This window comes from Peromyscus eremicus, chromosome 13 (assembly GCF_949786415.1).
Source record: "Peromyscus eremicus chromosome 13, PerEre_H2_v1, whole genome shotgun sequence".
Classification (NCBI taxonomy): domain Eukaryota; kingdom Metazoa; phylum Chordata; class Mammalia; order Rodentia; family Cricetidae; genus Peromyscus; species Peromyscus eremicus.
The window spans coordinates 50,398,687-50,413,629 of NC_081429.1; the positions used below are offsets into that span (position 1 = coordinate 50,398,687).

Genomic DNA, 14,943 nt, shown 5'->3' on the forward strand with positions numbered 1-14,943 from the left:
AGGCCAGCCTGGTCTACAAATCAGGTTCCTGAATAGTGAGAACTGTTGAACAGATAAACCCCATCTTGAAAAACCAACGCAAAACAACAACAACAAATCCAAAACAAAACAAAAACTTTGTAACTGTCTTATGTTTAACACACAGTAAGTATTTTACACTAGTTAAAAATCAGTAACCATGAATATAAAAAATAAATTTATAGTAACTATATATTACAATGAACTTAGTTAGGGTCAGAAAACACAAGCAAAAAATCCTAGTTCCAACAATTATTAGTATTGAGCAAAAGCTAGTAATTTAACACCTCAGGACATTATTTCTTTACTTGTGTAATGAGTAAATTTGGAAATTTATTTTAAAGACTTAATTTTTTTGTTGTTGTTCTTTGTTTTTGTTTTTTCGAGACAGGGTTTCTCTGTGTAGTTTTGCGCCTTTCCTGGAACTCGCTTTGTAGACCAAGCTGGCCTCGAACTCACAGAGATCCACCTGCCTCTGCCTCCTAGTGCTGGGATTAAAGGCGTGCGCCACCACCGCCCGGCGTAAAGACTTAATTTTAATGTTTTAAACAATTACTGCCTGAATTCTGAAATTATATAACTGAATTATACCCCAGTTCTTTGCTACTTCTCTAAACTTATGTACCTAAAATAAGACTACCCTATCCAATAACTGTGCAGGTTAAATGATATATAATCTATAGAAGTTTATTTTCATTATGTCTCGCACAAATAGGGATTTCAAAAATGACAGCCAATATTAGAAGGAAAAATTACAAATGATATTAATTTCTTTATTACTGATGTGCAAAGGAATGGGGATGCTTAGACAAAAGTAAAATTAAATAGTCTCCAGGACAGGGGATATAACTCACTAGTAAAGCACAAACATTACAGTGAAAGTGTGAACTGGCAATATGTACCACGAGCCTTAACAGTGTTCCTACTATTTTTCTAGTTTTCTATATTTTCTAATTAGTTGTAACTTTTTAATACAAAGTCTCCTAATTTTAAAAACATACATGTCTAGTCTACACCCTATGACTAGGAATTCTCCAAGAAATAGAATTCCATTTATAAAACTTCAAAGAGTTATCTGAAGCTGGGCCATGGTGGCGCATGCATTTAATCCCAGCACTCAGGAGGCACAGACAGGTGGATCTCTGTGACTTGAGGCCAGCCTTAAAAATGTTTCTGGTAAAAAAAAAAAAAAAAAAAAAAAAAAAAGAGGCTGGGAAGATGATTCAGTAAATACAAGTGCTTGCCACACAGCATGAGGACCTTGACTGCATTTTTATGTTCTAGACAAGTAGCTAATCAAGAAATCAGAAGTAACCTGTGACTTTAAATAGTCTCATACAAGTATATGTATCCATGTCTAAGGGAAAATAAAGTATTTCTGACCTGAAATATCATACAAAAAAGATTCACATGAGTTTTACTACCTTCGGATTATAAGTAATATAAATCTAGTTTCAATGAAGACAAAACCTGTTCCCATGTAGACAGTGAGTAGATTTCTTTAACAGTTCTTCTGAGATTGGAGGATTTAGATATCTGCCTAGTTCCTAGACCAGGACATATGACTACTAAATGTTACTGTCCCCTGCCTAGCCTAGGCTGAGCTAAGTGAAAGCATGAGAGGCAGAGTGCCCAGTGATAATCACACATCCTCAGAGAGGACAGCCTTGGCTGGAGTCCTGCTTCTGTCTCTCACTGGTTCTGTGATCCTAGACAGGGTATAAACCTTTGTGCCTCACTTTTCTCACTTCTAAGATGGGGTGAGTATGTACATACATATACTACGGTAGTCTAGTTTTATAATAAATTTATCTGGTAAAAAAGATAAAACTTGGCTATGTATTGAAATGTAAACACAAATTAACAATAAAAATTTTGGTAATGACATGCTCAAATCTGAATCAAAACAAACCTTTTGGTTTTTTTGACACAGGGTTTTCTCTATGTAGCCCTGGCTGTCCTAAAACTCACTACATAGACCAGGCTGGACTCAAACACAAAGAGATCCACCTGCCTCTGCCTCCCAAGCACTGAAATCAAAGGTATGGACCTCTAGGCCCAACTAAAATAATAACACTTCAAAAAGTCCTAACAATGCCAACGAGATGGCTCAGGAGGCCAAGGCGTTTGCTGCCAAGTCTGACAGCCCGAGTTTAATCCCTAAGTCCCATACGCTAGTAGAGCAGAACCAACTCCCACAAGCTGTCCTCTGACCTCCACATTCCTGCTGTGGCACGTGTTCCCACACACAAATAAGTAAATAGGCAAACAAACAAATAAATGTTCACAAATATAAAAAATAATAATAAAGTACCTTGCAGTTCTGTAGAAGTCGTATGAGATGTTCAAAGCAATTACTGTTAAGGAAAATGGCCTGAAGAACAGGCCTGTCTGCGCAGTCTAACATGGCTGTGATGGTATCTATAAATTAAAAACAAACATCACTCATGTAAAAGTGAAAATTAGGGATCAAACATTTATCATCATCATTTTAAAATTAGGCTTTTTTATCGTCATCATTTTAAAATTAGGCTTTTCAGTTGACAGAAAAGATGTAAATTAATTGAGAAATAATATAGATGAGGAACAGAAAACAAATGCTGTAATTGAAAAAAGTGATTATTTTCATACTTTATAATTTAAGCTAGTTTAAATTTTACGTATGACTGGCAAACATTTTTCATATTTACTTGTTCTTTCATAAGGTTTGTCTTGTGTCTGATTTGCTATTAAAAAGCAATACCTGTTTATGACATTTAGTAGTCATATTTAAACACTATGAAATGAGTATGTGGCCTATGAAAGCAATGACAATATTTATCTCTTATTTCCTACTGTGGAGATAATCCAACTGAGAAATCAAAGGGTATCCAGCATGGCAAATGTCACAGTTTCTAATAAAAACAAGAATTCCACTCAACAGAGAATCAAACTAACTTTTAAATTTACAACATGTAATAACTATAGAAAAACAACTGGGTGGTGGTGGCACTCACCTCTAATCCCAGCACTCGGCAGGCAGAGGCAGGTGGATCTCTGAGCTGGAGCCCAGTCTGGTCTACAGAGCAAGTTCCAGGACAGCCAAGGCTACTCAGAAAAACCCTGGCTTGACAAACAAACAAAACTATTAAAAAAATGACATTACTGCATTTTAACTAAAAACTATACAAAACTATTCTTTTTCTATAGAAACAAATGTAATGGATAATTTTCAACAAGGTTTTTATGTACAATATTTCTAAATTAATACATGTACATATAAATTTATATGCCAAATCATTACTGTTTCTTATATCTGGGTGGTGAGATATAAAAACTTTTTTTGTTTGTTTGTTTTTCAAGACAGGGTTTGTCTGTATAATCACCCTCGCTGTCCTGGAACTAGCTCTGTAGACCAGGTTGGCCTTGAACTCACAGAGATCTGCCTGCCTCTGCCTCCCGAGTGCTAGGATTAAAGGTGTGTGCCACCACCACCCGGCAGAGATGTAAAAATTTTTACTCTCTTTTTTCTTACTAAGTTTCCTAGTTTAGCTGTAATGACAATATCTCCCTCTGTAATGAATACAGTTCTTTAACAATCTAACACAGGAAACACAACAAGAATCACATAAAGTATTAATGAAATTCACAACATTCTGAACTATCATTGTGTGCTCCACCAATGAAACTTTATAGGAAAGTTGACATGGGAAACAGCAGGCTGTGGTTCTGTATCTCATCTGGTGCTCTATTTCACACAACATAAAATTACTAAGATAAAGGGAAACGTCATTTCTTTTTGTATTATGTTATCTATCTATCTATCTATCTATCTATCTATATCTATATCTACTAATTGTAGTTACTGTCATTTCCAAATATTCATGCCTACATATGAAACTGAAAAGGGGATTTAGATGAACAATGAAAAATAAGCAATGACTAACTGATACGTCTAATCTGGAGTCTAGATTCTGGAATGCACTTGCAGCATCACTGGTTTTTGGCATGCATTATTCTCTCTTCAGGATCATAAAGCTGGTGATTCACAGAGAATGGGCCTGTAGCCTCAGGGGCTTTGCCTTTCCATGCCAGTTCTACTCAATAGGAGCTGAGAGTCTTTAAGAAAGTTACTGAGTATCTGACTCCCCGTACATTCATCCTTTAGAGGGAATAATGAGTGTGAGTCACCTATGTTGATTAAAACAATAGATGGAAAGTATGTACTACACTAACACACTGTAACCAAAACAAAAATGAAGTTTTGTCATTTTGAAGAAAAAAAGAAATTATATAAACTGACTGGGTAGTTTGGAAAGCACAGAGACCAGATAGCTAAATAGATATACTTGCTCAGAGACACCAACCAACCAACACAAAGAAATGCAAAAGAAACAAAGACACAGGGTTCCTCTGTGACAACTAGATGCTCTTCTAAAAAACAGAAATGTTAGAGAGGCATTTTCTTAAATAATTTTTATCACAAGTAAAAGAGTATAAATGGTACCTTCAAAAATTTAATTCTTCCTGGCAATTTTAGTCATAACTTACTTTTTAGCCTAGACACTTTAGTGGATTAGACTTTCAGAAAGAATAGACAAATTTCTCCTTGATAAAGCAAAAATGTAAACAAATCAATTCCATACTAATTATTTGGAAGTCAAAAATCTAAATACTCATTACCTGAACTAAACAGTCAATGTTTTTAAATATAACAGACCGTATTTCAAAAGAAACTGAGAATGAGAAAGCAAAAAGGAACTGAGGGAAAACTTCATTGAATACTTACTGAGCATCTTAATCTGCAGAGCTATGAACTGGCTTTCCCACTGCCTGGTCCTCCTCTGTTTAGGTAAAGCTGAGTGATCTGAATTGAGCAATTTAAAATAGTTCTCCAGTATGGTACTGGTTTCCACCTGTCGCTGGTCAGAACTGCTCGTAAGAAGGATGTGTATCACTTGTGTGAGGCACTTCAGTGTTAGTTCTCTCTTCCTACCCACTTCCTCAGGGTCTCCTTCCTCCCGTGAGTCACAATCAGACAAAACTCGCATGAGAACCTCCATGGTGGCTGGAGAGATCGCTTGCAAAGCATTCCTCTGAAACATTAAAAACGATAAAAGAGAAAATGAAATCTAAACCATTTTACACATTTCTAATAACAGAGAATTAGTAAGCCTGTGGGTAACTTTTTCTTTTAAATAAATTAACGAAGTTATTAACAGATATATGTGATAAACACTGCAGATGTTACCCATATCTAAGCCTTATTTTGCTCACTACTAATCTGAAGCTTACTTTCCCTCCTTTGCAGCTAAAAGTAACCATGTCAGACAGCTCTGCCCAAAAGAACAGAGGACAAAGACTATGAAAAGGCTATTTCTTTACAAATGAAAAGGGGTTTCTTTCTTTTCTTTTCTCTTCCAGCCTAGAAAGCAGACACAATGCTTAGACACCTTACATAAGAAAAGATAAAACCCAAGAATTAACTTATAAGCAGTGTACAGAAAGCAAAACAGGACATTCAAAGGGTCTTAGCCCATCAACATTTCTCAAAAGTTTCTACACCCACTGCCTGCATTTGAATTTCTTAGCCAAGAATTTTAAAACATCAATTTCACTAAACCTCTCTTAGATTTTATGTTATTTACAGCAAATCCATCCCAAATGACTTAGTTATATAAAATGACCGGCTGACTCTATAAATATCTCTGAAACTCTTTATATTAAGTAAGTGGTTGCTGTTGAAATATAATGAAGCCAGGCCTGATGGTACTGGCCTATAATTCCTGCTACTTAGGGAGGTTAAGGCAAGAGGACCAAAAAGTTCAAACCTTGCTTGGTCTACAAAGTGAGTTCGAGACTAACACAGACAATTTAGTGAGACCCTGTCTAGAAATTTAATTGTGGAAAAAGGGTAGTTCAGTGCTAGAGCAATGGTTAGCACATGTGAAGTCCTATGTTCACTGTCCAGTAATGCGGGAGAAAACCAATGTGTAATGAACATAATTGTGCAATAGTCCATAGGTCACTCAGTCTTGCTATTACCAATAATAATATTAATAAATAATATTATGGAAGAAAGTACTGATGACATATCCAGTATTCAATCTCCCATAAAAAATCTTTACTTACTAGAACCCATGATGTTTTCCTGGCTACATGGTCACCAACAATGAAGATCGTATTGCCTACTTCCCCTGCTGATGAGAAGGCCCAGGAAGTGAATTTTATCATCTGGACACATTTGGCCCTTTGACCTCACAATGTTCGAGTTTGGTAAATGAGAAACAGGACTGAACAGATGCAGTGGCACACATCTCTAGTCCCAGCACCTGAGAGGCAGAGGCACTCCAGATCTGATCTACAAAGTGAGTTCCAAGCCAGCCAGGGCTCTATAGTGAGACCTGTCTAAGAAGGAAAGGGGAGAGATAGGAGGGGGAGGGAGAAGAAATGAGAGCGACCACCAGTTTCTCAGTATCTCCTGAAAAAACAGTTTGCTCATGTCAGTATCTCCTTCGGAACCCCATTTTTGTGCTCCAAATGCCGACATTATGGTCAAAACACTAGCAGCTACTAACAACCTGACATTCAGAAGGAATCAAGAGTCCCTGAAGAGCCTAGATCTACCATGTTAACTCCGAAATGTTTTCTACCTTTTTATTTTCTCTTTCCCAAGTGCTAGGGACTAAACCCAGGGCCGCCACATGCTAAGTAGGTGCTGCATCACTAAGCTACACCTCCAACTCCACAATGCAGTTTTGTGATTCAGAGACAAAAGTAAACTAAATTAAGCTTGGACAATTTCATTATTATACAGAAATTCATAAATAAGATACAACTCTAACTTCCTTTGTTTTTACAAGTACAGGCCACTTTGTTCATTGTTTTACTTGACTATGCGTCCTTTAGTCCTTATAAATATCCTGTAAATATCACTGTTTCCATGTTATAAATAAGTGAACCAGAGACAAATAATTTATCTGAGCTCAACCTCTGTGAGATGGACACCTGTTTCAAACCTAGGTCAACCCCAGTATCCCTGCACTTAACAAAACACAACAGGTTCCCTTATGTGCATTCATTCACAGATCTAAAAGACAAATATGTCAGTGGACAATTCAAGGACAATGCTTTCGGAAAGACCCATTATCAGACTTTTTTTTTTCTTTTCCTTATGGTAAGGATCATTCTCAAATCATCAAATATTCAACTCAACTAAAATTCCCTTATCCTGACCCAACAGCCAGCAAGGACCCTTCTGACTTCAGTAAGTCTAACTGACTATGGCCTGATCACAAAGCTTCTGAGTAGTTTTAGCACAAAATATAATAAATTGAGTCTCTGGTACCTATTTTATTTTTCATGGCAACTGTTCATTACAGAATTATCTTTGAGCTTCATAACCCATGAATGAGTACTAACATGAGTACGTCTCTAGGTGCTCAAAGATGAACGAGACCCACGAAGGCTCCCCATCAGTCCGCACCACCACTCCTGCTTTTTCATGTTTACCTGTCAATTCCTATTCACAATAGGAAAAAATGATGGAAATTGTAAGGTAATGATTCAAAAGAAGAAAATCAGCTAATACAGCAAAGTGATGTAGCAAACTTGAAACAGAAAGTAAGACTGGTCAGTGGCGGTGCACGCCTTCAATCCTAGTCTCAGGAGGCAGAGGCAGGCGGATCTGAGTTCGAGGCCAGTCTGGTCTACAGAACGAGTTCCAGGACAGCCAGGGCTACACAGAGAAACCCTGTCTCAGAAAAACAAACAGAAAGTAAGATCCAGACCACTGTTCCTTTCATCTTAGGAAGATTGCTATCTTCCACCAGGATCAAGAGACGTGCACAAAATCTACCAAGGAAGCCTAAATACAGACACTGGATTCTAAAAAGGAGAGAGGATAAATAAACCAGAGAAGGAAATTTTAACAGCAATCTAAAACCAAGAGGTGTGAATATGCACTGGCTGTGAAGATTACTGAATGAAAAATATGATAATACAGATAGAAATAAAAGTAGAAAAGTAGGGAGAGAATTTCAGCAGTGGGAACCCCAATCTCAGGATGGATTTACATACTAGAGAACACACTTGAATATACCTACAATAGACACATTAATCAATCTCAGGATAGATTTATACACTAGAAAGCACATCTGAATATATCTAAATTAGATACACTAGCATAGAAGAACATGCCTGCAATCCCAACTGATAGGAGAGGCAGGAGGATTCTACATTCAAGGCCAGCAAAAGGTTACATAGTTAGATTCTATCTCAAAATTCCTACCTGAGGAAAAAAAAGAAGGATTACACATAAATATACCAAATAATCTGTTATTACATTTACTTGAGAATAAAACAATAATCTCTCAAATAAAACAGTAAAGTGTGACCCAATATCCAGTGTCCTAGCCTGGGCTTCCTGATAGATTATAACAACTGTCACCTGCTATAAGATAACAATCTTATTATTCCTGTTGCTATGCAATTAAAAGTTCTTACAGGCATAAAAAAGAACCCTTATGGGGAGCAGTGGTGAACCATGCCTTTAATCCCAGCACTCATGAGGCAGAGAGGCAGGCTGATCACTGAGTTTGAGGCCAGCCTGGTCTACAAAGTGAGTTCCAGGACAGCCAGAGCTACACAGAGAAACCCTGTGTCAAATAAATAAACAAATAATAAAAAGAAAGGGAGGAAGGAAGGAAGGGAGGGAGGGAGGCAGGGAGGGAGGGAAGGAAGGGATGAAGGAAGGAACTCAAAGAATCTATAAACTTGGGAATGAAAAATATGTCTTTATTTCCAGTAGTCTCTCTTTGGAATTTAGTATTTCATTCAAATTTCAATGTAAACCACAAAACACAGCAATGTAAGTAATATTTGTGATTCTGCCACCAATAAAAATTATATATACTTTCATATATTACAGCTGTTATAACATAGCAAGATTCTTTACAGCCTATCAAATGTAGGTTCTTCCTAGGTTATATATGCTGTTCTTTCAAACTCCTTGGCTCAAAGAATCCTGTGTCAACCTTCTGTACAGCTCTGACTAAAGCTTCATAGCACCATGCCTGACTCACTGCTGTATCCTCTTGTTCTATGCATTATAAAAAGCCACAGAGGGCTGGAGTGTAGCTTAATAGCATTAGTGTTTGCCTCTCTCATGCATGGGGCCATAAATTCAATCCCAGGACCACACAAAAGCACATATTACTATGTCACAAATTTGTTTTATTACCCTTTCAGCAACTGAATTTTGAGGTAGTTTTCCTTTTATGATATGTTACTTTAGACATTTAAAAAATTCTGATAAGTGTCTTTACCAAACTCCAAAAGAGGTATATGACACAAAATGTACAAAAGGGTAAAGAATCTCTCATTTAAACTGCATGGTTTAAGAAAACATGTAGAATATTCTCTCTGAATTATTAGCCTGTTGGCAACAGGTAATTACACTCAGTTTGCCAGAGACATACTTTTGGAACATACATAAATAATTGAATAAATATATTTAGTAATTACAAGTAAACAGCAGAGTGACTAAATTCACGACTTTAGAAATCAAACTGGCTAAAATTATGTTTCTTCAGACTTCTAATAAGGCTGATTTGCTTTATACTTTAAAACAATAACTATTAACTAAAAGCCAAGAGAAATAAGAACTTATAATACCAAAACTCGTCCAACCTATTCATCCAGTGTTATTAATTGTCAGTGTTAATGTTACTTAGGTTTTTATGGGAGATTTTAAGAAGTTTAGTTTTAAATAAGATACAAACTTAAAGGTTATCTGGACCATCAAGTTATGAAGACAGAATGCACTGAGTAATCCGTGAGAGACTTGTGTGCGGTTAACTACCACTCATACATTAACTTTCAACACTGTCCTCACCTGCCCACCGGCTACAATGGCTCCAAAGAGGTGTAATAAGCAACACTTTAGACTCTCCTTGAGATGTTCACTTTCCTGAAAACACTCTGTGAATATAACACACAAACAGACACAAAAATGAGACTTCTATTTCAGAACACAGTTCACGTCTAAGGGGTGCTGGAAACTGACACAGCAGGAACTCTATGTGGACAGGCTAAGGTCTGCCAAGAGGCGAGGTGACCAACACTTGTCATGTCCCACTGACTCCTCAGTACTGCAGATAAGGCCATCCTGTCCCACTGTGAAAAGCTGCTGTAAGGTACGGTAGCGTCTTGTCTGAAGTGATAGGGACACTAAGTGACAGAAGAGAGCTCAGCCAGCCCTAGCTTAAATCACTTCTGTCTGCTTAATAACTGACCCTACTTTAGTGAGTTACAAAACAAACGATGAAATCATAAAAAATAAAAAGATTTCCTAAATCTACTCCAAGGACCAATATCCTAAAATTCTAGCACCTAATATGTCTTTTAGCATAATAAAATATTTTGCTACTTTTAAATGCTACGAATATACCTGCCAAAGAAAAATTAATGCAGGAAAACAAAACAAAAAGTCAGGAAAAGTTTCCCTCTGACCTTTTCCTCAATTTACCAACATACCTCTACCTTAAAAATTTTTTTTAAAGAAAAATGAGCTGTACAATATATAGTCTTTCTTGGGAATTCAGGGAATACCGGTTCCAGGACCCTCACCTCAAAATACAAAAAGTCATGGATGCTCAAGTCCCCGAGTAAGCGATGCCAATCCTCCAATGCACATTAAATCATCTCTAGATGACTTAGTCTAGCTAAACCGATATAAGCAGTAACTGACACTGCACAGTTTAGGAGATGAAAATAGGAGAAAGTCTGTACATGTACACATGCAATTTCTTCCCCACTGCATGTTCTCAAGCTACAGCTGGCTGCCTCTGCAGATGTGTGGAACTCATGGATGTGGAAAGCTGACCACACTGAACATACCTTTAGTTTTTTAATTTAATACATTATGGATAGTACTACAAATTAACAAATAATCTACCTTATTCATCTTTATCACAAAACAAAACAGCATGATGAACATTTCATTAACCAGTTCTCTACTGACAAACTATTATTTCCCCACCAGTTTGGGGAGGGAGTTGCACTGTGTGCATGTATGTACTCCTCCATTACTTTGCCCCGAACAATGAAGTTACAGACTTGTGGTACTGTGTGGGTCCTCCCGTTTGCACGCCCAGCACTGTACTGCCTGAGCCATCTCTCCAGCCCTTATTTATCCTTTCTTTTTGTAATTCTATCATAAATACTGTTTTGCCTTTACTACATACTTACACAACAATATAATGACAGATATCCAACTTTATACACAACACTGCCAAATACAGCTGTACTAAGAGGAAATTGTAATTTAAAAAATTAAGCCATTACAGCTATGTTGAAATAACTGGCATACACATGCTTTCCTGTTTTAAACAGTATAAAAATGAACACAACAGGTCCCAGAAATCGGGTCAGAAAACTGTTCTATACAGGAGAAGGGAAACATGCTGAACTCGAGGGTCACTTCACATTTCTGTTTAGAGATACTTTCAGAGTCACAGCACAGAACGGGAGGACCCTAAAAGATCAGGGCTGTTTACTGAGTTCAGGGGCCAGAAATCAACGTTAGGAGAGGCTGGGGCAACTGGGATTTGCAAAGCAGAATATTGGAATGGAGAAAGTTATACCAGGTGCTTCAAAAACACATATAGCACTTGCTTTGTGTTTGAGTAACAATCCTCCGCAGGAAATGTAAAATTCCACAAGCAGACAAAAACTACAAAGATGGTGTAAGTAGAATGATTGTATAATCTTATACTAAGATGTAAGATGAGTGTTTTATTTAGTCATGGGTAAACTCAAGAAAAGAAACAATATAAAGGATATTAAAAAAAACACACACATACCATGTATTCTTTAATCAAAAGCTTGCTAGAAGGGGCAATGAGAAGGCTCACCAGGTAAAGTCAATTTTTGCCAAATCTGATGGCTTAAATTCAACCACCAGGATTTACAGGTAGAACAATGACCTTCTCTGACATTCATGTAGGCATGTACAACACATTAAACACAGAGATTTCTCTTTTTTTTTTTTTTAACTTTAAAAGCCTGCTAGGATTGTTGTATTAATATCTGGCAAAATATACAACAAATTGTAGTGCACATAGAGAGGAACATTTTGTTACCCTGCCCCCCCAAAAAAGACATTTTCTAACAAAGTAGCAAAAATAAGTTACCAGAAGACCCTTTTCATGAAAACTGTACCCAAAAAACCAATCCTATCCCATCCAAAGCCAGAGTCAAAGCAAAGGCCATGAAAAAGAGAAGGTGATACTGAAAAGTGCTCACACACGTTCACAAGTTACCTACTTTGGGTCATCCAAAGCAAATGTCCCACTCCAAGTCAACCTCAATGTCTTCAGAGACATTCCAGAACAAACAAGCATGATCACTACACCCCCACTAATATCTTCTGATGAAATCAACCATTTAAAAACCAAAAAGGTAACAAACTGCTCCATTTGGAAGTCAAGGTCAGTAAGCATCAACTTAAACAGGTGTCAAAGACCATGTGTGATACTGAAACAGACAACTCAACACCTTGATTGCCCTGGTGGAAAGAAAAGGGCCCACTACTTCCACCAGCTTCTATCTGCAATGTTTTGGACGTTTTCAACAAAACTGCAATCACCTGAGGCCCCAAATCATAGAACACAACCTTTCATTTTCCTAGCTCACAGAATATATGGAATCTCTAAGCCTAAAGCCCCATTATTATTGTAGCAGTGTATCTGGGAATCCTCTGACTCCTATCTGATCCTATCAAAGCCATCCAGATCCTTCTTAAATCCTACCATCAGAAAACAGCCTAGGGCCTTTGGAAAACTAACAGGTTACTGTACACTTTGGATTCCTAGTTACAGGCTATGGATAAGCTTCTAAATGAATCCCTAAAAGGAAGCAACCAAGTTCTTCTTCATGGGAATAACAACAAGAGAAGTCTTCTGACAAATTAAAAGCTTCTTTACTCAGGGCTCCAGCTTTGGAGGTTACCATAACCTGACAGACTTTTAAACTGTATGTTACCAAACATTAGGGTGTAACCCTGGAGTTCTCAACTATGCCCTAGGTCAAAGCAACCTATCTACTTGTAGGCTACCTATTAAAACCGACTCAGTTGCCCAATGTTTGACAGGATGCATTAGAATAGTAGCTGCAGCCTTTAATCTCAGCACTTGAGAGGTAGGGGCAGGTGGACTCTGTGAGTTCTAGGACATCCTGGTCTACATTGTGAGTTCTAGGACAGCCAGAGCTATGTAGAGACTCTGGTGAGAGAGAGAGAGAGAGGAAGAGAAGAGAGTGGAAAAGAAGGGCCGAGAGGAGGAAGAGAGTGGAGAGAGACAGAAAAAGAAAGAGAGAGAACAATAAGAGCAGCTGACACAGCTCTCTTAACAGGAAAAGTCCTTCAGCTTACTTTGGGCTCTCCACTGTCTGTTTATATTTTACACCAAACAACCTCTCTACTAAATCTCAACTCTCCCACTGGTTTAGATACTCTTATGTTACTAATCCTAGCTGACTACTTGATAACTTTGAAATATTTTCACAACAGTGTTCCACCTCAACTCCTCTACTTTATTTTCTACCCAGAGAAGGTTTACCTTACTCAAAGTTCATAGATGCAGTAGGGTTCACATAGCAGTTCCTGTGTGAGAAATGAATGATAAACCAGGTGTGCTACTGGTCCCCTTGCAGGTATCGCAGAAATCAGCAGCGCTGGTTACAAGAGTAGGCTTAATTTGCACTGGAACTTAACCAGAGCAAATGGGCAATTACGTGTACTGACTATAAATACCTTTCTTGGTAATACACGCACACACTGCCTTCTGGAGGGAAAGAATTTACCTGAATGCTAAAAACTGTCCCATCAATTACGGATTTCAGATTCTAACTTCGTTAGAGACAATATATTTGTTGGCTAAAATAGCAGCAGTCCATTACAAGGGCTACCTGATAAGAAGTCATTTAGGAAATCAACAAAGTGGATGCAGCACCCAAACAGGCAGATGACTCTCCCTCACTGCATTTCGGTGATACCTGCACAGGACAGAGACCTTTCCACCTCAACCTGAAAGGCCATTCGAGCACCTGAAGCTCTCTTTCTGGAAATGATCCCTCCATTAGGCTTCTTAAGAGCACTTTGAAATAGGAATGTGCCTTCATCTGCTTCGCAAATCACTCCATCTACATCCAAATCTCTGGGATACTATCTTCATTCCTCTTAGATCTCACTCTTCTAAAAAGGTGGAACATTCTAATCAGACCATTAAGTTATTTAAAAATTATGCCAGGAGATTCAACTTACCTCAAGAGCAGTATTATCAAAAGCCTTCCTAAGACTTCAGACAGCTTTTGGCCTAACACCTTCTGAGGTGATTTATCAATGCCCTTTTCTATATGTAGATCTGTTTCTTGAGGAAGTATCCCAGTCTTCCATTTAGTATGTCTCTAAGCCTAACAAAACCAACAGGCTATAAAAATTGCAGGTTACAGAGCCTAAGGGTTATGGAGATTGTCTAAACTGCTTTTCAATGGGGAAAACAGGTAGTAATACAAACTTACATGGAGGAGCCTCATAGCCAACAACTTACTGGTTCTTTCTCTCTTTTGCATTTATTTATTTACCACATGGGAAAGGGGGCACGTGTCTTCCTGTGCAGCACAGGTATAGATGTCAGAAGACCACTTGGAAAGGAGAATCACTCTTTTGTGAGGATGTGTCCACTGATAGGGTCCCCACGTTCCAGTGAATGACTCTGCTATTATGAACACATGGGTAGCACTAACTGAAGTTATTGGGTTATTTAAAAAAAAAAAAAAAAAAAAAAACCTACAAAGTTTGTAAAAGGTATGTTTTGAGGAATATATGGGAGGAATTGGAGGGAAAATGAGAGTAAATATGATAATATTTCATTTCATTGTATATGT

General features: G+C 37.7%; 1 protein-coding gene across 2 annotated transcripts in view; it reads right to left on the bottom strand.

The window, feature by feature from the left end:
• Positions 1–14,943, bottom strand: part of Nbeal1 (neurobeachin like 1) — a 145,754-nt gene that overhangs the window by 94,865 nt on the left and 35,946 nt on the right. For both annotated transcript variants that reach the window (XM_059278567.1, XM_059278568.1), the window contains exons 8-10: positions 9,893–9,978; positions 4,787–5,093; positions 2,333–2,439 (exon numbers count right to left, since the gene is read on the bottom strand). In XM_059278567.1, the coding sequence (XP_059134550.1) occupies positions 2,333–2,439; positions 4,787–5,093; positions 9,893–9,978 (500 nt within the window). The remainder of the gene's footprint in view (positions 1–2,332; positions 2,440–4,786; positions 5,094–9,892; positions 9,979–14,943) is intronic.